The following is a 23203-nucleotide window of genomic DNA, read 5'->3' as shown; positions in this document are numbered from 1 at the left end:
TACCCTTTCCCATCTGGACAAGATTAATACCTACGTCAGAATGCTGTTCATTGACTATAGCTCAGCCTTCAACACCATAGTACCCTTCAAGCTCATCATTAAGCTTGTGGCCCTGGGCCTGAATCCCGCCCTGTGCGGGTCCTGGAATTCCTGACGGGCCATCCGCCAGGTTGTGAAGGTAGTAAACAACACCTCCACTTCGCTGATCCTCAACACAGGGGCCCCACAAGGGTGCATGATCAGCCCCCTCCTGTACTCCCTGTTCACCCATGACTGCGTGGCCATGCATGCCTCCAACTCAATCAAGTTTGCAGGTGACACAACAGTAGTAGGCCTGATTACCAACAGTGATGAGACAGCCTACAGGGAGGAGGTGAGCGCCCTGGCGGAGTGGTGCCAGGAAAATAACCTCTTCCCTCAGCGTCAACCAAACGAAAGAGCTGATCGTGGACTTCAGGAAACAGCAGAGGGAGCACGCCCCTATCCACATTGACAGGACCGCAGTGGAGAAGGTGGAAAGTTTTAAGTTCCTCGGCGTACACATCACTGACAATCTGAAATGGTCCACCCACACAGACAGTGTGGTGAAAAAGACACAACAGTGCCTCTTCAACCTCAGGAGGCTGAAGAAATTTGGCTTGGCCCCTAAGACCCTCAAACTTTTACAGATGCACAATTGAGAGCATCCTGTCGGGCTGTATCACCGCCTGGTACGGCAACTGCAACACCCTCAACCGCAAGGCTCTCCAGAGGGTGGTACGGTAACCAGGGGCACACTGCCTGCCCTCCAGGACACCTACAGCAGCCGATGTCACAGGAAGTCCAAAAAGATCATCAAGGGCATCAACCACCCGAGCCACTGCCTGTTCACCCCGCTATCATCCAGAAGGCGAGATCAGTACAGGTGCATCAAAGCTGGGACCTAGAGACTGAAAAACAGCTTCTATCTCAAGGCTATCAGACTGTTAAACAGCCATCACTAGCCAGCTACCACTCAGCTACTCAACCCTGCACCTTAAAGGCTGCTGCCCTATATACATAGACATGGAATCACTGGCCACTTTTTAATAATGGAACACTAGTCACTTTAATAATGTTTACGTACTACTTTACTCATATTTATATACAGTATTCTATTCTCTCCTACTGTATTTAGTCAATGCCACTCCGACATAATATTTATATATTCCTTAATTCCATTCTTTTACTTTTAGGTTTGTGTATTGTTTTGAATTGTTAGATATTACTGCACTGTTCTGTTGGAGCTAGGAACACAAGCATTTCACTAAACCTGCAATAACATCTGCTGAATATGTATATGTGACCAATAAAATTTGATTTGACAAACGCAGACCACATGTATAGCGTCGTGTAGGCGAGCGGTTTGCTGATGTCAAGGTTGTGAACAGAGTGCCCCATGGTGGCGGTGGGGTTATGGTATGGGCAACAAACGCAATTGCATTTTATCAATGGCAATTTTAATGCACAGAATGGCTGTGACGAGATCCTGAGGCCCATTTTTTTTTTATAAAGGTATCTGTGACCAACAGATGCGTACCTGTATTCCTGTGAAATCCATAGATTATAGCCTAATGAATTTACAGTTGAAGTCGGAAGTTTACGTACACTTAGGTTGGAGTCATTAAAACTTGTTTTTCAATCACTCCACAAATTTCTTGTGAACAAACTATAGTTTTGGCAAGTCGGTTAGGGCATCTACTTTGTGCATGACACAATACATTTTTCCAACAATTGTTTACAGACAGACTATTTCACTTATAATTCACTGCATCACTATTCCAGTGGATCAGAAGTTTACATACACTAAGTTGACTGTGCCTTTAAACAGCTTGGAAAATTCCAGAAAATGATGTCATGGTTTTAGAATCTTCTGTTAGTCTAATTGACATGATTTGAGTCAATTGGAGGTGTACCTGTGGATGTATTTCAAGGCCTACCTGCGAACTCGGTGCCTCTTTGCTTGACATCATGGGAAAATCAAAAGAAATCAGCCAAGACCTCACAAAACAATTGTAGACCTCCACAAGTCTGGTTCATCCTTGGGAGCAATTTCCAAACGCCTGAAGGTACCACGTTCATCTGTACAAACAATAGTATGCAAGTATAAACACCATGGGACCACTCAGCTGTCATACCACTCAGGAAGGAGACATGTTCTGTCTCCTAGAGATGAACGTACTTTGGTTCGAAAAGTGCAAATCAATCCCAGAACAACAGCAAAGGACCTTGTGAAGATGCTGGAGGAAACAGGTACAAAGTATCTTTATCCACAGTAAAACGAGTCCTATATCGACATTACCTGAAAGGCCGCTCAGCAAGGAAGAAGCCACTGCTCCAAAACTGCCATAAAAAAGCCAGACTATGGTTTGCAACTGCACATGGGGACAAAGATCGTACTTTTTGGAGAAATGTCCTCTGGTCAGATGAAACAAAAATAGAACTGTTTGGCCATAATGACCATTGTTATGTTTGGAGGAAAAGGGGGGAGGCTTGCAAGCCAAAGAACACCATCCCAACCGTGAAGCACAGGGGTGGCAGCATCATGTTGTGGGGGTGCTTTGCTGCAGTAGGGACTGGTGTACTTCACAAAATAGATGTTATCATCAGGAGGAAAATGATGTGGATATATTGAAGCAACATCTCAAGACATCAGTCATCAAGTTGAAGCTTTGTTGGAAATGGGTCTTCCAAATGGACAATGACCCCAAGCATACTTCCAAAGTTGTGGCAAATTGGCTTAAGGACAACAAAGTCAAGGTATTGGAGTGGCCATCACAAAGCCCTGACCTCAATCCTATAGAAAATGTGTGGGCAGAACTGAAAAGGTGTGTGCGAGCAAGGAGGACTACAAACCCGACTCAGTTACACCAGCTCTGTCAGGAGGAATGGGCCAAAATTCACCCAACTTATTGTGGGAAGCTTGTGGAAGGCTCCCCAAAACATTTGACCCAAGTTAATCAATTTAAAGGCAATGCTACCAAATACTAATTGAGTGTATGTAAACTTCTGACCTACTGGGAATGTGATGAAAGAAATAAAAGCTGAAATAAATAATTCTCTCTACTATTATTCTGACATTTCACATTTCTTAAAATGAAGTGGTGATCCTAACTGACCTAAAACAGGAAATTTTTACTAGGATTAAATGTCAGTAATTGTGAAACACCTATGCCAAATACATTTAAACTCAGTGTATGTAAACTTCTGACTGCAACTGTATTTCAATTGACGGATTTCCTCATATGAATTGTTCCTCAGTAAAATATTAAAAATTATTACATGTTGCATTTTTATTTTATATATACAGTGCACTTCGAATAGTATTCAGAACCCATTACTTTTTCCACATTTTGTTACGTTACAGCCTTATTCAAAAATGTATTAAATAATTTTTTTATTCATCAATCTACACACAATACCCCATAATGAAGGTTTTAGAAAATTTTAGCAAATGTATTACAAATAAAAAAATGTATTTACATAAGTATTCAGACCCTTTGCTATGAGACTCAAAATTGAGCTCAGGTGCACCCTGTTTCAATTGATCATCCTTGAGATGTTTCTACAACTTCATTGGCGTCCACCTGAGGTAAATTAAATTGATTGGGCATGCTTTGGAAAGGCACACACCTATCTATATAAGGTCACACAGTTGGCAGTGCATGTCAAAGCAAAAATCAAGCCATGAGGTCGAAGGAATTGTCCGTAGAGCTCCGAGACAGGATTGTGTCGAGGCACTGATCTGGGGAAGGGTACCAACCAATGTCTGCAGCATTGTAGGTCCCCAAGAACACAGTGGCCTCCTCCATCATTCTTAAATGGAAGAAGTTTGGAACCACCAAGACTCTTCCTAGAGCTGGCCGCCCGGCCAAACTGCGAAATCGGGGGAGAAGTGGTCAAGAACCCGATGGTCAGGGAGGTGGTCAAGAACCCGATGGTCACTCTGACAGAGCTCCAGAGTTCCTCTTTGGAGATGGGAGAACCTTCGAGAAGGACAACCAACTCTGCAGCACTCCACCAATCAGGCCTTTATGGCTTCCGAGTAGTGCAGTCCAGGTTTGGCCGGGGTAGGTCGTCATTGTAAATAAGAATTTGTTCTTAACTGACTTGCCTAGTTAAATAAAGGTTAAATAAAAAATAAAAATTATGGTAGAGTGGCCAGACGGAAGCCAATCCTCAGTAAAAGGCACATGACATCTCGCTTGGAGTTTGCCAAAAGGCACTGGAAGGACTCTCAGACCATGGGAAACAAGATTCTCTGGTCGGATGAAACCAAGTTTGAACTCTTTGGCCTGAATGCCAAGCGTCCGGCCTGGCACCATCCCTATGGTGAAGCATGGTGGTGGAAGCATCACGTTGTGGGGATGTTTTTCAGTGGCAGGAACTGGGAGACTAGTCAGGATCGAGGGAAATATGAACAGAGCAAAGTACAAAGAGATCCTTGATGAAAACCTGCTCCAGAGCGCTCAGGACCTCCGACTCGGTAGAAGGTTCACCTTCCAACAGGACAACGACCCTAAGCACACAACCAAGACAATGCAGGAATGGCTTCGGGACAAGTCTCTGAATGTCTTTGAGTAGCCCAGACTTGAACCCGATCAAACTTCTCTGGAGAGACCTGAAAATAGCAGTGCAGCAACGCTCCCATCCAACCTGACAGCGCTTGAGAGGATCTGCAGAGAAGCATGGGAGAAACTCCCCAAATACAGGTGTGCCAAGTTTGTAGCGTCATACCCAAGAAGCCTCAAGGCTGTAATCGCTGCCAAAGGTGCTTCAGCTAAGTACTGAGTAAAGGGTCTGAATACTTCTGAAATATGATACTTCATTAGATTGTTTTTGCAAAACAATCTAAACCTATTTTTGCTTTGTCATTATGGGGTGTTGTGTGTAGAGTGATGAGAAAAAAAGACCAATTCAATCAATTTTAGAATAAGGCTGTAACGTAACAAAATGTGGAAAAAGTCAAGGGGTCTGAATACTTCCGAATGCACTGTAAATACTGTATATACCTAATATACTGTATGATATCAGTTTGTTGCTGCTACAGTATGTTGTTCATTCTAAAACGCTGCCTTGTGTGTATGTTCCTAATCGTGTGTTTCACTCTTAGCTCTCGGCACTGCAGAGCCAGCTGGAGTTCCAGGAGACGTCTATGGTGGAGAAGTCTCTGGTCAGCAGGCAGGAGGCCAAGATCCGAGAGATGGAGACCAAGATGGAGTTTGAGAAGACGCAGGTCAAACGCTTGGAGGTGAGAGCAGTCAGGGGGGCTGAGGGGCATTCTGGAGGAGGAGTGTTGGTTTTTGCCTGGCGGCCTACCCAGTGTGTGTGGGGGGGGGGCAACTTTTTGGGGAGCAAATGAAAACCATTTCCTCAAGATGATTGACTCCCACTACCTCCACCCACCTCTGTTATACCATGCAAGCTTTTCCCCCTCAGTGCTGGGTTCAGCCTCACATAACCTTCTTCTAGCTCGGACTGTTAGCATATCAGAGTTAGTTAGAACATCTGCTCTGTTCGTCATCGGACTAGCTCATATTCTATTCACCCCACAATATAATTTGTTATTCTGTCAGTTTCAAATTACATTCTGCGACAAACGTTTACGTGAAGGATAAAGGTTACTGTTCGCACACAGTCAGGGAACATTTTTAATCAATTTTCTGCCCCTCTGACAAATGCATCTTTGCTCATTTTGGCAACTTTTAGACTTGTAATTACCAGCAATGTGCAGACAGCCAGACACACTGCTTTAACTCTCTCAGATAATTCCTATCTTTCAATGTTCTGCACTGGCTGGAATAATAGAAAGACTGGCTAAGCATTGTTCAGCTTTGGGAAAGATGCATCCAGAGTTATAAGGGGTTTTAAGGTCATATTTAGCCATGTCTTTTTGCTACCCATGGCATTTGAAACCACTATTTAATGAGTAGGCCAAGTTTCTTGCCCTTATTTGGAGAAATATCTCAAGGCAAGGAAGTGTAGGTTTTTCCTCACCTGAATCCCCTTTTAGATATGGAGTATCTCTCATAGCTGCATGCATGATAAGGTCTCTGACCTGTGCCAGATACTGTATAGGCTGTCAGTGCAGTGGTTCTTCTAACATGGTCCCTGTCTGCTGTTGGTCATTCAGAGCCTGGTGGCCCGTCTGAAGGAAAACCTTGAGAAGCTAACAGAGGAGCGGGATCACCGCAGCACCAGCGAGACCCGGGAGAAGGAGCAGAACAAGCGGCTCCAGAGACAGATCAGAGATATCAAGGAGGAGATGGGAGAGCTGGCCAAGAAGGAGGGAGAGGCCAGCCGCAAGAAACATGAGCTGGTAAGACCCAAAGTCACAAATGGGCCGAGGGGACTGGGACACTGTACAGACTGCCTTTTTACAGTGGGGCACTTTGAAGATATTAAATAACGGCTGCAATTCCCATCAACCTTGCATTGTTCTGGAGTATTAGACATTCAGGGAAATGAGACCGACAAAGAGACTTCAGAACTGGTCAGATGTAGATGTAATGCTGGGACCTTAGCTTAGATTTTCTCACTCTCTTCCAACAGGAAATGGATATTGAAAGCTTGGAGGCAGCCAATCAGAGCCTGCAAGCGGACCTTAAACTAGCCTTCAAGAGGATTGGTGACCTCCAGGCTGCCATCGAAGATGAGATGGAGAGTGACGACAACGAGGACCTCATCAACAGGTATAGCTGTCTATTTAGTGCCCGAACATATATTCACTTAATAGAATTGCTGAATTTACCTCATGTCCTCTCATGACAGCAAGTGTCAGCTAGTGAGCACGCACTCAGCATAGAGAGTAGCTACTGTTACACAGTTAAACTGTAGATAAACTCTGCAGCAGAGGGAGATTGAGAGAGAATGACCCAGTCAGGATGGATGTTCCATTGAAAGAGGCTTTGGATAAAGCGATCAGAGAACTCTCCCCAGACTCTGTCATTTCTTATTCACACACTCTGAAAGAATTATGCCCTGAAAACTGCTGGGCTTAATTTTCTGGCATTTTTTTTATTGAAATATTACTCCTGTATTTGATGAGATAGGCGGCTAGCTAAAGCTACGTTAGTGAAATCGAGTTCTGTCTCCTCACGTTCCTTATTTATTTACTCGCTCTGTGCTCCCTCCAAGCCTCGTTTGTTTGTTTGTTTATTTGTTTGTTTATGAGTGCAGTCCCGGGGAGAAGGCCTTTCTTCCCTCTCTTCCTCCCAGCAGTAAATAGCTCTGTGGGTCAGGTTTGAGTATACTGTGTACTCTTCTCCACGCGGTAACAGGATGTGGATCAGGATGATGTGGGGTGCAATAGGCAGCGGTTGAATCACTCTCACTGGGAGGAAATATCTTTAATAGAACCACAGGGTCATCACCATAGAATTAGGGATTAAAATACTTCATAGGATCTCTATGGTCATCATCATCAGCCATGATATCCACAATGATTTAGGATGTAGATCCTTCAAGCATTAGCCTATTCATCACGTTCTTTTGGTTTACTTGGACTGTACCTACCAACTTCCTGTCTCTCTTTTCTTTTGTTTGTTTTGTGTTTGTATTCTTTGTTTCTTTGTGTCTCTGTCTGTCATCCTTCACCATGACCAGTTTACAAGACATGGTGACAAAGTATCAGAAAAGAAGGAACAAAACGTGAGGAACTTGAGCTCATGTTTGACATTGTTTGTTTTAACCGCTGTTTTGGAATAGTCTGTTGCCCTTCACTGGAAAAGATGCAATATCAAGCAGCAAATCTATTGTCAATGTTCAAGCCATCTCATATAAATTCAAGTTTAGGACTTATGATGTAGTTCATATGTCACTGAATAAGGACTGAACTATGGGATACCATTCAACAAACAAGCTCAGTGATACTGCATCGTTATTCCAGGGCTCAGCTATTCCCCCATAAGCTAATTTGCTCCGCTCTTCACTGCATGACGCCACATGCTGAACTGCATGAATGCCATTGACAACATGCTTTTGTAAACCAAGCATGAAACATCCCTTCCCCAGAGTGTCTGTGTGGTTATTCATCCAGTAACCCCTTCAACTGAGGGTAACACATAATACCTAACAGGTGTAGTAAGCATCCATTGCTGGGTAAGTGTGTTGCCCCTCTGGTCAGCCCTTGTGGTGTCCCCCAGGGCTCAGTTCTTGGACCTCTGGGGTTCTGTCGCACACCACTGTGCCACTGTGCCTTGTTTGAACAGCGTTATGTGCCCAGCGGCCACCCCCTGCTCTCAGGGCCTACTGAATATTTCAGAGCCTTGCTCTGGGGTGGATGTGAGACGTGACTGTCTGCCTCTGACGACGGAAAGACGGAGGGTGTGTTCTTAATCAATCTTTCACACTCACTATATAATGCAGGACCCTCAAATGTCTTACAAAAAGCTCTTTGCTAGTCTGGGAAGTGGCTCACACGTAGTGTTAACCTCTGGCTCTGGGCCATTTCAGTCCCATGTCAATGTTCCCTTACAGTAGTCACTGACGTTTCTGCTGTTAAACCCTTGTTAAGCAGAATTGTGTAAAGTGCTGCTTTTTGTTAAAGCAGAAAGGGTTCTGAATGTTAAAGGTAGACTCAGCGAGATGACGTAGATGGAGAAAGTAAACAGCATAGTGGGTCATTTTCCGCAACAACTAAGAGCGTTGAAGCGTGAGGTTAAACTTGTCCTCTGTTTTGGTCCTGTGGATGCCACACTGTGAACAGCATGTAGTAAACCCGTGCACATGCACAGACACTGTATGTGACTGTCTGAGAGCGAAGTCTTGCATCTCACTCATCTCATTATCTGTGGTGCTGCTCGTGGTAACGTCATTTCGCTACCTTTAATGCTGGACTTGTACATTACAGTAGAGCAGGTATTCCCAAACCCCCAGGGGTACGCGCAATGCCGTCGGGGGTCCGTAAAATAAAAATGTGAATTTTTTTCTTTCTTTTTTTTAAACGTTTTTTTCTTCTTCACATTTTCAAACAGTCTATATATATTTTCCAACGGGGCTATACATTTGGAGGAGTTTTTTTCTCACCTGAGTAGCATCGTTTCACTGCCAAAAATTAAATTAAACCATCTAGTGTTCAGCGAAATAACAACACAATGTCAAATACAGGTAGCCTAGTCAAATAATTAACATCCAATCACATTAACCATTACTGTCTCGTGGGAATTCCACTAACGGTCCGTATGTAGCCAAACGTAGCTGCTGCTCATGTTGGTATCTGTACTGATGGCGCAAAAGCCATGACAGGGAGACATAGTGGAGTGGTAACGCACGTTCAAGCAGTTGCTCCTGACGCCACAGTTGCTCCTGGTACACTGCAGCATCCACCGAGAGGCTCTTGCTGCCAAGGGAATGCCTGACAGCTTGAAAGACGTTTTGGACTCTACAGTGAAAATGATTAACTTTGTTAAAGCATGGCCCCTGAACTCGTGTATTTTCTGCACTATGCAATGATATGAGCAGCGACCATGTAACGCTTTTACAACATACAGAAGTGCGCTGGTTATCAAGGAGCAAAGTATTGACACTTTTTTTTATTTTTTATTGAGAGACAAGCTTAAAGTTTTCATTACTGACCATTTTTACTTGTCTGACCGCTTGCATGATGACGAGTTTCTCACACGACTGGCCTATCTGGGTGATGTTATTTCTTGCCTGAATGATTTGAATCGAGCATTACCGGAACCTTTCGCAACTATATTCAATGTGTGGGACAAAAGTGAAGCTATGATTAAGAAGTTGGAGCTCTTCTCTGTCTGCATTAACAAGGACAACACACAGGTCTTTCCATCATTGTATGATTTTGTGTGTGCAAATGAACTCAAGCTTACGGACAATGTCAAATGTGATATAGCGAAGCACCTGAGTGATGACGCAAACTGGATTCATCCTTTCATGCCCTGCCTCCAGTCCACTTACCGATATCTGAACAAGAGAGCCTCATCAAAATTGCAAGAAGCGGTTCTGTGAAAATTGAGTTGAATCAGAAGCCACTGCCAGATTTCTGGATTGGGCTGCACTCAGGGTATCCTGCCTTGGCAAATCGTGCTGTTAAGACACTGATGCCCTTTGCAGCCACGTACCTATGTGAGAGTGGATTCTCGGCCCACACTAGTATGAAAACTAAATACAGGCACAGACTGTATGTGGAAAATGATTCAAGACTGAGACTCTCTTCAATACAACCCAACATTGCAGAGTTATGTGCATCCTTTCAAGCACACCCTTCTCATTAACCTGTGGTGAAATATTCACAATTATGAATTTTCAAAAGGTTTTATATGTAAGATGGTTAAATAAAGGGCAAAATTATTGTTATTATATTATTATTTGTGCCCTGGTCCTATAAGAGCTCTTTATCACTTCCCACGAGCCGGGTTGTGACAAAAACTCACACTCATTCTTATGTTTAATAAATGTATCGTATAGTGTGCGTGTGGCAGGCTTACAATGATGGCAAATAACAACATTTTAGAGTGTGCTGACCCTGGTGCTAGAGGGGGTACGCAGCTTAGTTGTTGAATGTTTGAAGGGGTACGGGTCTATAAAAAGTTTAGGAACCACTGCAGTGGAGAATACAGTGTTGGGAAGTTCATGTAACTTAGGTATTAATTGGATGGGAGACCCCAGCTGTTCTTTCCAGGGTTTTTGTTATTGAATCATAATAACCATGTACTTTGTTTTTTAGCACTAGGCAGTAATAGTAATATGGCATTAATAGCTACTGATTTGATGAACGTTTTGTTGGATGGGCACGTACATAATACATAGGAGTAATGGGAGACTATTGATTGACACAGAATTGCGTTATTTCAATGCGCTATGCTTTAATTTCGGTTTTCAAATAGATTGGAAATGTAATCCATGTCTGTCGTTGTTTGATCACGAAACAGGCGGCAAGTCATTTTAGACTAAATGAACAACATCAGGATGAAATCATTTCCAAGTCGCTTTAACAAAACAAACCTGCGTCACAATCTCCCCTTTTTAATCTGGTATTGGAGATCACAGCAATTCTCCCAGCGTATGTGTCTTAATAGGTTTTGAACTGATGCGTATGCCCGGCTGGCTGGGTTGAACCCCCATAGGGAGCTGCTGTCTAGGCTGAGCTGCCTAATAAAAGCCCCAATATTCTGGGAATCAACACCCAGGGACACCAAGGAGGAGCAGGGCAGAGGGAGCAGAAGAGGGTCCATAGGAGCTAATGATGAATGTAATAGTGTGTAACAGAGATGTACAACCACTGGAGGCAGATTGTCACAGACAATTAATGTCTCCCTCCACACGCTGTGTTTGTTTGCCTCCCCTGGGCCCTCGGCATGGCTTAACTAATGGTATGGCGGTCAAGGATATAAATTGTGTGTGACACCATGTGTGAAGCGCTCGATTAAAAAGGGCCCGTCGTCCCGTCGGTTTTGTTTTGGCCCTGGCATGGGGTGGGAAGGCCTCTGGTCTGAATACATCTCCTCCATTTACCCACTGGCTCCTCCTCGGACAAAATGCACAAGGGGAAAGAGATGCACATCCTTCAAGTCATCAAAAAAAAACATTTGAATCTCAACAGGATTGTACCTGTATAAATGAATAAAAAAATGAGTGCTCAAGGAAATTCTCTCCATGAAGTAATGGAATTATGACTATTTTGTAGAGAGGGTTTCGACATTGATTTTGCATAATGATAGCTAATGTAATTTTGCCCTGGGGAACGCAAGCGATGTCATCAAGGTCAAGAGAAAAAAATACCAGCCTTTTTTTATTTCTTCAAAGCAACATCAGTGCTCTTAGTATTCCTGGAGCGGCTATAGTTCTTTAAAGCAGTATGTTGCCAGATAAGTGAACGGATAAAAGACAAATCTTAAGAGGCTGGGGAGGTGTTGACTCGCAAAGCCCAACAAACACACAAATCCAAGTGTTTGGTTTTTTTCTCTGAGGAGACGATCAGAGTAAACAGCTGTGGAATTGTCTGCTCCGGTTAGCTAACATTAGCTCCTTTTTCCCAGGGCTCCTTCACTCTTTGTTTACTCCCCTTATTGACAAGGCCTCTGTGCCATAGACAGCCAGCCGCTCACTCACAATAACAATTCTCACTGACGTTCCCCACATTGCAGGCCATGCCTGGCCTATTAGACAAAGTTTATTACAGCCTCCCTCCTAGAGAAATGCTTTTATCTCGACTCCCAACCCTTCCCTTCTTAACACTGCCATCTTAGTGCCTAGCATTTGAAGTTATTGTACAGTTTAAAACAGAGTGGGCTAGTTATGACCAAACCCATAATTAAATAGTTTCTTCAGCGATCAGGGGAGGCTCTTGTATCTCTGCCTCTTAATGATTTTAATTGTATCTACTGTATGTGCTTGTGGGCCAGATTAAGTGCTGAAAAACTGATTTGCCTAGTTAAATAAAGTTAAAATAAAAAGTGTTGAATAACCTATTTTCTTTCTCTACTCCACAGCAAGACAATAGGTTTTTAAAAGCAGATGTGGGTATTTTGACCCCCCCCCCCCACCCCCAAGCCATGTCTCAGTTTTATTATTAAGCTGTAACACCTTAATTTCGCAGCACCACATGAGTGTTGGGCTCTGACAGCACTTAATGAGTGTCATGCTCTTTTCAACTGTGGCAAATTTCTAACAACCCTCCATTTCTCCTCACGCTTCGCAGTAGGCTGTCGACGCTGTAATGATAATTTAGAGAGAAAACAGCTCAACAACCGAACTGTGCACCAAATCATTTTATCAAGAGCTCAACTGCAATTTTGGGAGACTGTGGATGGAATAGATAAGTGAGAGAGATGAAAGTGAAAATCTCTCCATTTTGTGCCCACTCTCTTCAGTTTCCACTTCATCCCATTCCTGGTCTCTCTCCTTGTGCTCTGTCTTAACTCGAGTGGCTTTGGATGAGAGGGAATGGAATTTAGCCCTCTTTGGGCAACACACAGTGCCCCATTTCCAGCTAACCACAGGGCCACAGTGATAACACTCCTAACAGTGACAACAAGTGTGGGGGGGGTGTTTCCTATGTCTTCTAGGATCTAGTGCATGTGGTTTTCTGCGGTCTTCTCTTCCAAAGTAATAGATGTGGTCCTCCTCGGGTGCCTCACTAACACTTCCAATACAGAATCTTTCTCTCCGTCTTTTTCTCTCTTCCCTCCATCATTCTCTCCTCAACTTCACTCCATCTCTCTCACCCCTCCCTCCTTCTCCTCTCTCTCTTCCTCTTTATACCTTTTTTCTATCACTCTCTTCTATCACTCTCTTTCAGCTCTTCCCCACCTCTCTTTTCCTCTCTTCTCCCACTGACGGTGTGTTTTGTCCCTCCCCTCCACACAGTGAGGGAGACTCATCTGACTCGGAGGTGGAAGACCGTGTGGACGGTGTCAAGTCCTGGCTGTCCAAAAACAAAGGCTCGACCAAGAACCTCTCAGATGACGGCAGCCTCAAGAGCGCCAGGTCAGTATGGCACCTCCATCCCCCTGGGTCCTATCTTCACCACTACCAAACACCCACACGCACACATTCCCCCTGCTTACAAAGCAGACTAAATAGATTTTAGTATCCAGTCACCCCCTATCAGGATTTTACGTGGTCCAGCCTAGCACTTAGCCTCCAATGCAGATAAAACGATTGGAAGGAAACACTTGGCTAGACATAGGGGGGGTGTTATTATTATTATTACTGGTGTTTCCTTCATCCTCTTTGTCTTTTATTGTCACTGCCTTGATGACAGCCGCCTCCCTGGCAGATGTATCGACATGCCCGGATGCCAGCTGGCATGCATACCTACACCCTCCTCTCCCCCTCACTTCCTCTCTCCCGTTCTCCCCTCTCCCTGAGATTAATGGATGTATCTGCCAGCTGATAGCTTCGGTTGCCCTAGATTTGTCTCCTTACCAGAATATTTAACTGTCCCAACCCCCACCCCCCTTCAGCCGCTCACAACTTTGAACAACTTTTAAGAGTTTTTAAATCTCTCTTAACTGTGTCTCCACAGACACCCTCCCTTTCTTCAGAAGAGCTCAGTTCCTTGATCCCAACTCTGTGTGTTGGTTAAGACGTGCACCACACACACACACACACACACACACACACACACACACACACACACACACACACACACACACACACACACACACACACACACACACACACACACACACACACACACACACACACACACACACACACACACACAATTGGGAAGTGTGTGTCCAGCACTCTTGCTGAATCACTCAACATATTTCACCACAATGAGCTGCTTGACTAGAATTCTGTGTAACATTTACATACAACAAATTCAAATGCATACCCCATACTAAACTATTTAAATACCATGACTTTGATTTTGTATAAAGGAATTGATTAGGACAAGACAGCACATGTTGTTTGATGTCTTGTTTTTGTTGTGTCCATCTTGCGTTGTGAATCCAAATAGGCATTCTCTACCCTACAGTCATTTGAATCATTGTTCTATCTACTTGTCTTTACTTTCTTCCTGCTGAATTCAATCTGTTGCTCATCCAATTCCTGTTTTAAGTATCATTCATCTCTCTCCTTTAAGTTTGTAATTCCATCTATCATTCTTTCTCTTTCTCTTACTCCTCTTCCACTTCCTCCATATACATCAACATTTCTCTGTCCTACCACTCCTCCCTCTCTCTCTCTCTCCCCCTTCCTGCCTCCATCCTCTGTCTAGATTTGCCGTAAACGTAGATGCAGAGGAAGGGAAAGAGTGGAAAGAGGGTAAGGAATGGAAAGAGGGCAAAGAGAAAGAGGTAGATCAGAGCAGGCCGGTGTCTGTGATGAGTTCCCTGAGCTACAGGAAGCGCTCCAACATCAATGACTCCATCGGAGGTAAAGGGGACGACAGCTCCCTCTTCAGTTCCCTCAAGAAGGACCAGGAGTCCCAGGAGTCTATCTCCTCCTTCCGTAAAGCCAAGCCCAAAGGCTCCTTACCCCAGGATGACTCCTACTCAGTCAGCTCCAGCTCCTGGAGGAAGTCCCAGACTGGGAACGATGATGACCGTGGCTCGGTTATCTCCCAGGCCTACACTGAAGCCACCAGCAGGGCTAGGAAGGGCATGGACAGCCGCTGGGGAGACTTCGACAAAGAGTCCACCGTGTCCTCCATGGCCCCCAGCCGGGCCTCCGTCGCCACCACGCGCCGTGGCCTGAGCCCAGACGACACCATGCCCAGTCCCCTGAGCCGCCGCAGCAGCACCTCCGCATACCGTATGGACGAGTCATATGGAAGAAGTGGTATCAGCCCCAGCAGCCCCTCTCTCAGTCGCCGTTCTGGGGGCAGGAGCCCTGGCAGTGTGAGCCGTGCTGACTCACGCATATCTGACTTCCGCAGCTGCCGCCTCAGCGAGTTTGATGACATGGAGGACGGGCACAGCGTGGTCTTCACCGAGCGCACCTCGGCCTACAGCCCCCACTCCTCCACGGGACGCAGCCTGTCCATGCCCCCACCACGCGCCCGCTCCTCCTACAGAGATGATGACGAGCTCCCTGACACCTCGGACGTCAAGCCGGCCACCGTCGGCCACCGCAACTACCTGGACCCCGACCTGGAGAAGGCCATCAACGAGGTGCTCAACTTCAAACCCATCAAGTTCAAACGCACCAGCCTGGAAGACTCAGAGGCCGAGGCAGGGAGGAAAGAGGGTGATACAGAGGATGACGGGAAGGGTGTGCTTAGTGTCAGGGGGAGAGGCGACCGGGAGGTGGACAGCGGGAGCAGCACCAGCAGTCTGAGACGGTCCGCGTCGGCTGTGGACTGTAGGAGGTCCTCGAGCAACAGTCGCAGCCACAGTCGCAGCCACAGTCGCAGCCACAGTCGCAGCCGCAGCCACAGCCGCAGCCACAGCCGCAGCCACAGCGGCAAGAAGAGCCAAGGTAAGAAGAAGAGGAGGAGCCACCGCTCCGAGTCAGACAGCTCCAATAATGACCGCCGCAGCAAGAAGGGCAGCTCCAAGAGGAAGGGCAAGAAGTCCAAAAAGGAGTCTTCTTCCTCATCCTCGGATTCAGAGTCTGGCTCCAGTTCAGGTGCCTCCACCGTCTCCTACAAAAGCACCAACAGCGTGAAAAGAGCCCCTGGCCGCCAGGCCTCTAGCCCAGAGGGGGAGAGGGAGACGGGGACGCCTGCTGAGGGGCAGCCCCCTCCTAACAAGAAGGAGGAGAAGAATAGGAAGAAGAAAGTGGACAACCTGATGATGAAATATCTGTACAGACCGGACAGTGACTGAGGCTGGCAGTAGGTGTTGCCTGGTGTGGACTGTGTCTACTGCATGGTGTGATGATGCTAACCACAGAGAGAGAGGTTTCTCAGTCAATCCTCTTCTGCTGAGTCTCACATTCAGCGGACCCCCCTTTTATAATCTAACCCAAATATCCAGTCACCTTTTGAAAACATCAGTTGTGTTATGAATGATACATCACTTTGACTTAATTGACTTATTCCTGTTAGGGTTTCAACATTTCTGTAGAAATTTAGAATTTCACTTGGTTCATCTCAAGACATTTTTGTTTTTTAATTACACTCCATCCCTAAATACTAATTGAAGTAATTGAGGTCCTTAATTCACAGAAGCTCATCTGAAGCAATTCCAATTTACATCTCTTCAATGGCAGTTGTGACATTGCTTTGCACTGCTGTAATTCCGTTATGGTATTTTTGGGGGAAAGAGAGAGAAGGGTATAAGCGTGTTGTGGATGCATTAACAATGTCGATTAGCCTAGCAGCAGGGATGTTAGAGCTGAGGAAAAGGCTAAGCTCACGTGGATGTAACCATAGTGCTGCTCACTAATTCTCCACCCAAACATCAGCCTGATTTATGGCGCCGGAAATAAGAAAATACCAGGTGTCGTCAATTACGATGGCCGCCATAGATTTCCCCCTCCAATCCCCTTAACTCTGGGTGTAATTAGACCCACTGCATCGATTTACACAAGCAGCCAGTACATTTAAGATGCACGATTGACAGTAATTAACCCTAGGTTTGCATAATTTACATGGTCTTGAATGTTAAATCAGGTTGAAACACGCAGTAGGCAGGTAGAATATCTAAAGACAGAGAGAGGGTACTTCAGAGTTGCTCTACTGACGGAAGATTTGATCTATTGTTTAGAAGCCATTAGAGTGAAAAAAAGGTTCACTGGTGTTTTGTTTAAACTGAATGGTATTTGATTGTCCTACACTTATGAGCCCAGGCAGTGGGTGTGCCTACACTGTAGGTGTGCCATTGTTCTGTTTTTGGAGAGGAAGCCACAGAGCATAGCAGATTCATTCAACCACAAACCAGAACCATACTCCATCACATGCTCTCTGTGGAAAAAGTATACTTTTATGGTGTCTAAAACTGTAGTTTTAGAACTAGAGCTATGGTAGTATGCATCCATCCATGTGTTTGTGCACATTTAGTTGGTTGAAGCACAATATGTCTAACATTACATAAAATGTCAGAACATTTGATCAATGCTTGGTAATGATCATGCCCCACTGTGTAACTATCTTCTGGACCTGTCTTTGATTCTTTCTCTCCCTCTAGTCCTCCTAGCCGAAGACGGTTCTGCTTTGACAAATCTGATGAAGAAGAGGAAGAAAAGAAAGAAGGGGGTGCATCCCGAGGGTCCTACCGCTCCAGAAACACACGGGGCAGCTACCTGAACAACAATGACAGTGAAGACAAGCCCTCTGAGACAACATAGTTCACACACACACACCAGCCAACACACCCTGCATGTTGAGAGGGCCCCAGTGGTGCTGTTATCACACACAACCACTCTACTGTTCTTCTAACCCTGCAACATGGCAATGATACTATTACTATCATTATTATTCTACTGTTACAAAGCAGCTTGCATTGCTAAGGTCTAGAGAAGGTGCCATAGTACATCAGTGTACAGTACACAACACTAATGGTTTCTCTCACTCTCCACTCCACTGGGCCAACCATCTCTTAGTGTATTTCACCAGTCACATGTGACAATGTCTCCATCTTGGATCTTGGCCCCTCCAGTTGAACAGCATCTCCATTAATAATGGCTTGTCTCTCCTGTCTCTGCTGGCTGCATGAGGACAGCTGCTGCTTGGCTGGCGCCATCGTCTCCTACTTCCTAGACTCTGTCATCGTCATCATGGTTGTAACTGAGCCAAAGAACTAGCTCTGTTCCCTTGTGTTTTATCACTGCATCGGGGACCAGAAAGAAAAAAAATCTAACAAAAAAAGACGGAGCAAATAAGTACCAAAAAAGCCTTTGTTGCAAGTAGATGTGTACACTGTGTTATTGCTTATCAAGTAGATGTGTACACTGTGTTATTGCTTATCAAGTAGATGTGTACACTGTGTTATTGCTTATCAAGTATATGTGTACACTGTGTTATTGCTTATCTGAGTCCTGGTAAAAAGACCAGAGTTTATTTTTGGGAGAAGTGCCGTTGATATACAGAACATAGGGTCCTCTACAGCTGTGCTTAGATTCTGGCTGCAGCGCCGCGCCGCGCCACCCCCCTGAAAGAAGATGCTTTCATCGGCTCATCTGCTTGTTTTAAATTGCTTGTTTTAGCAGGAGAATAATGTTTCCTAACAGGAAGACAACAGAAGAGAGTTGCAGCACCAAACTGCTTTGTGATGAAAGTTTAACCCTTCTCTTCTTTTTTTCCATCTTTTTGTTTTGATGTTTGAAAGAAGATAATTTGTTTTCGAGAGTCCTGCCATCAAGAAAATGAATTTCCAGGAGGTTGGAGCGTAGCATACCCTATGAAATGCCTTGCCTTTTATTTCAACTTGAATTGAACTAAGTACTTTGCAGAAATGCTTTTGGGGTGAGAGTCTTTGGCTCAGCTGTTTTTTCTTCTTGTCATTGTGGTTGTTGTTGTTCTCATGCTTTTCACTTGTTTTTTCTCTCCATTTGATGTTTGCTTTTCAAAGGGAAGATATTGAACACCATGCTTTATGGTGGTTTGCCTTTAGTTTATATCTCCTTCAACACCCATATGTTTTCTTTTTCTGATAAACCATACTGGATTACACATGGATTACACATTCAACCCGCATGTTAAATCCTCCTGTCTTGCATCACCACTCTGTAAACTGGATATAATGCATTCAAATCCTTTTCAGTGTCTTTGAAGCCTATTTGTCATGTAGGATTCATCAGTATTCTGTCCTGAACCAATGCTACTGTTCATAACAGAGCAGCAGTTTAAGCAGGAAGATATTAAAGACCCATGCTTTTACGGTTGCTTGGTGTTACATTGAACCCTTCGGCTGTCTCTTTAGTATTTATGAATTAGCGTTAATGAATTAAGCAGGCCTGCCAAAATGTGTATTATCCACCTGTACATGGCAAGTGGGGCTGAAAGGATTTTGATGATATTTTGCGTGAAGGGAGAAGTTTGGTACGTTTGTATTATACATGCTTTTTAAAGACACACCTATCACCTTTTTCCTCTATGCCAGGTTTTCCCAAACTCGGTCTTGGGGCCTGCTAGGGTGCACGTTTTGGTTTTTGTCCTAGCACTACACAGCTGATTCAAACAATCAAAGCTTGATGATGAGTTGCTTATTTGAATCAGCTGTGTAGTGCTAGGACAAAAACCAAAACGTGCACCTGGGGGGGCACCAGGACCAAGTTTGGGAAACCCGGCTCTATGCAGTCAACATGAGTTTTAAAAGGAATTGTAAACTGTTTTATGATCTCGTTTTATGATACTCTTAAACCTGAGTCATCATAAAAACACCAGGCAAAATAAAGAAATGAGCCAACATAACATTGCTGACTGTACACATTAATATTTATATAAATATCTGTACTGATTCATGCTAGCTTTCAAAATATTATATTTTTATTTTCGTTATTGAACAAAATGACCACTTATTATGAGTAATTTTGCATTACAGTTTAATATATTGTAAATAAATGACTCAGACTGTAATTTTATTTTCTCTGTGGGTTTTTGTTTGACATTTTCTGCATTGGTGTTTCAGCCTCCAAGCTCCTATCTGTCTTTTCAGACTTAAATATGCACATTAGGAAATAGTCTCCCACTTAACATTTCTGGAGGGCATACTGGGGTATTTTTTTTAATGAAAGGCAAATAAAAATTAATTCTGTTCTCTGATGCATCCACAGTTTTTTTTCTACAGATTTGAGAAATGTCAACAGTATCACTGACCCTAGGGCTAGTAACCGAAAGGTTGCAAGTTCAAATCCCCGAGCTGACAAGGTACAAATCTGTCGTTCTGCCCCTGAACTGTTCCTAGGCCGTCATTGAAAATAAGAATTTGTTCTTAACTGACTTGCCTAGTTAAATAAAGGTCCAATAAAACCCTGACTCTGAGGCCTTTCAAATCAGGAACACAAGTTCAATTGACTTTGGCCTTTATCTTGTTTCCAAATAAATCTTTTCCCTCTCTTGTGTATGTTTTGATGGCAAATGATTTTCAGAGCGAAGAGAAATGGATTACCAAGCATAGTGCTTTCTTCATCATCTTCAACACAACAGCTATTAGCAAGGAAACCGTGGTTACTGTGTGGGAGATGCCACAACCACCATGGTAAATGCCATCCGTTTCCAGCATTATGTTAGCATTAGACCTACTGTACCTAACTATAGGGGCAAGGTGCAGCTGATAGCCGAGTACTGAACTGAACAAATGCAAGCCCATTGTACTTATTTGTACTTAATTACAATTAATGTTTGTACCAAAATATTAAGGTTCCTTGGTTAGTCTTTGACAATCGTCACCTCCCTATGTAACTGGAGGCACGGAGTAGCAGATACCATTACATTACTGTATGTCCCAACAGATAACCATTGACAGAAATCATCATCTCTCCACCATTATCAAATACGACAGCCATGCCCACATTGCCAAGGTGACCTTTTAATCCTGCACCTTCCAAATACCATTGTTCAGAATCAATGCATGTTCTCTACAACAGGGCTACTGCTCTCGATTTCATAAAGTAGCCACTCAATCACGGTCTCTCTCATTGTAGTTGACTGGGTTTGAAAAGTGGTCGCACAATGTCCTTCAGCACTAAATGTGATATAACCCTAGTATAACGTACTTTACTTTTCATTCACACACATAATTGTCTTTGAAATGCTACAATACAAGATAATTCTCCATGGACCTATATAGGGGAACACTATAACTGTGAAGAATGTCAATGAGCAATATTTTTATGATGGGCCTTATTCTATCGTAGCACTGTCATATAATTGTCTGGTCTTTGAGAATTGCTGATAAGATAGAAATTGTTCTGGAAAATGCTAGAAGGACAAGGGATTTACATTTGGGGAGGAGCAATATCTAATCTGTCAAGCAGACAATATTAAATCTCCTTTTTTGATTTGGGCGTAGATTGTGCCATGCATTTTAGCCCTCATTTAACTCTGTGGATCCTCTCCTGCTGTGATCAGAAATCGAGCCATTCGAGGTTCTGTTCTAGGAAAGATGTGAGGAAAAAACGACAAAGTATCCATTTCTATCTCATGTTAATGAAGAGTTTAAAGACTGTGGGCGACAGGTCTGCTTTGTTTTTGTATGAAAGGTATGGGGCACTTAGGGCACAAATGACTGCCTCCCAGCCAAGCTAATGAGGAATTATCTAAAGCAAAGAGGATGACATCTCCGATTATTGGTGTTGTGCCATGTTATAGGCCTTTAGTCAGTCATAACATTACTAAATACTTTAGCCTACATAACATCACTAAATTATTTCCATCAATATGCCCATGGCATTTTAGCAGTGATTTATTTGACACATGATGTGTATTAATAGGTTGTTAATGTCAAGTAAAAGGCCACTAGATGGTAGGTGCTAAATGGATGCTTGACGTATCTGGTTCACACACGTCAGAAGCTTTAATTGAAACTGAAATGTTCATTTAAAATATAAAAAGCTTTCATCTATGAATCACTTCTGCTTATTATTTTTCATGAAATAACAGTATACATTTCTCAGGTTAAACTTTTCCTGTGAAAGTGTGTTTGGAATTAAGACTTAATTGCAAATAATTATAGACTTTAATTAAGAAGTGGGAAAGCTTGTGATGCCGTTATTTGAGTTTGATTGATCTTCGTCATCGTACCATCTGGTAGGGAATGTTTTTATTGAGATTGATTCATCAAAATCAGAGTAATTATGACAAAGATCTTCTAAAATATTGCAAGGAATTACAATTATGTATGAAGAATACCTTTAACAGTTCTAAAAGCCTGCTCTTGTTAAATGTCCTTGCACCCAGTTTGACATGGTAATACTTTATAATTTCTTGGAAATGTCTAAGTACCACATTTGCATTCCAGAATGACATCCAGAATCCAGACATTCCAGAATAACATCCAGAATTCAGACATTCCAGAATAACATCCAGAATTCAGACATTCCAGAATGACGTCCAGAATCCAGACATTCCAGAATAACACCCAGAATTCAGACATTCCAGAATAACATCCAGAATTCAGACATTCCAGAATGACATCCAGAATTCAGACATTCCAGAATAACATCCAGAATTCAGACATTCCAGAATGACGTCCAGAATTCAGACAATCCAGAATAACATCCAGAATTCAGACATTCCAGAATGATGTCCAGAATTCAGACATTCCAGAATAACATCCAGAATTCAGACATTCCAGAATAACACCCAGAATTCAGACATTCCAGAATAACATCCAGAATTCAGACATTCCAGAATGACATCCAGAATTCAGACAATCCAGAATTCAGACATTCCAGAATGACGTCCAGAATTCAGACATTCCAGAATGGCATCCCCTCTATACTACAGGATGCTTCTCGCACATCCAATGTCTTTATCTGCCAAACCGTTTTAAGGCACAACATTAGTGTCATGTCATGCTCTAATTGTCTCACGTATGAACACACTCTTGGACTGGCGCTGAGGCCTGTGGGTGGACTCTGATTTGTGTTAGCAGAGTGTCATGCAAAGTCCTCTTCCTGGGTCTAACAGTGTACCATACGGCTTCCTCATTTCAGACTACCTGGGAAGACCTCAATTGCATACTCCTCACGTCCTTTCTCCTCGTCTCCTTCTCAAATGGGTTTTGAGAAGGAGATGAGAGAGGACACAAGAAGTATGCAATTGAGATCTTCCCCGTTTTCTCCCTGCTATTCCCACCAACAGCCCGCTAGCAGGAAATGGTCA

The 23203-nt window shown here is 43.7% G+C and overlaps 1 protein-coding gene across 9 annotated transcripts in view; it reads left to right on the top strand.

Moving 5' to 3' along the window:
• The window catches only part of LOC106581247 (unconventional myosin-XVIIIa), a 169473-nt gene extending 149338 nt beyond the window's left edge, over positions 1–20135 (top strand). For 6 of the 9 annotated variants that reach the window (XM_082966704.1, XM_082966702.1, XM_082966706.1 and 3 more), the window contains 7 exons: positions 5132–5269; positions 6152–6337; positions 6571–6710; positions 7624–7668; positions 13348–13467; positions 14711–16270; positions 17565–17704. In XM_082966704.1, coding sequence (XP_082822830.1) covers positions 5132–5269; positions 6152–6337; positions 6571–6710; positions 7624–7668; positions 13348–13467; positions 14711–16262 — 2181 coding nt within the window. In that variant the 3' untranslated portion in view covers positions 16263–16270; positions 17565–17704. Of the gene's footprint in view, positions 1–5131; positions 5270–6151; positions 6338–6570; positions 6711–7623; positions 7669–13347; positions 13468–14710; positions 16271–17564 lie in introns of all 9 variants that reach the window. The other 3 variants (XM_082966699.1, XM_082966707.1, XM_082966705.1) reach the window with 3 other exon arrangements.
• Positions 20136–23203: the final 3068 nt, after the last annotated feature.

The sequence above is a fragment of the Salmo salar genome, chromosome 20, assembly GCF_965601325.2.
Source record: "Salmo salar chromosome 20, fSalSal1, whole genome shotgun sequence".
Taxonomy (NCBI): Eukaryota; Metazoa; Chordata; class Actinopteri; order Salmoniformes; family Salmonidae; genus Salmo; species Salmo salar.
This window is presented reverse-complemented; position numbering and strand designations above follow the sequence as displayed.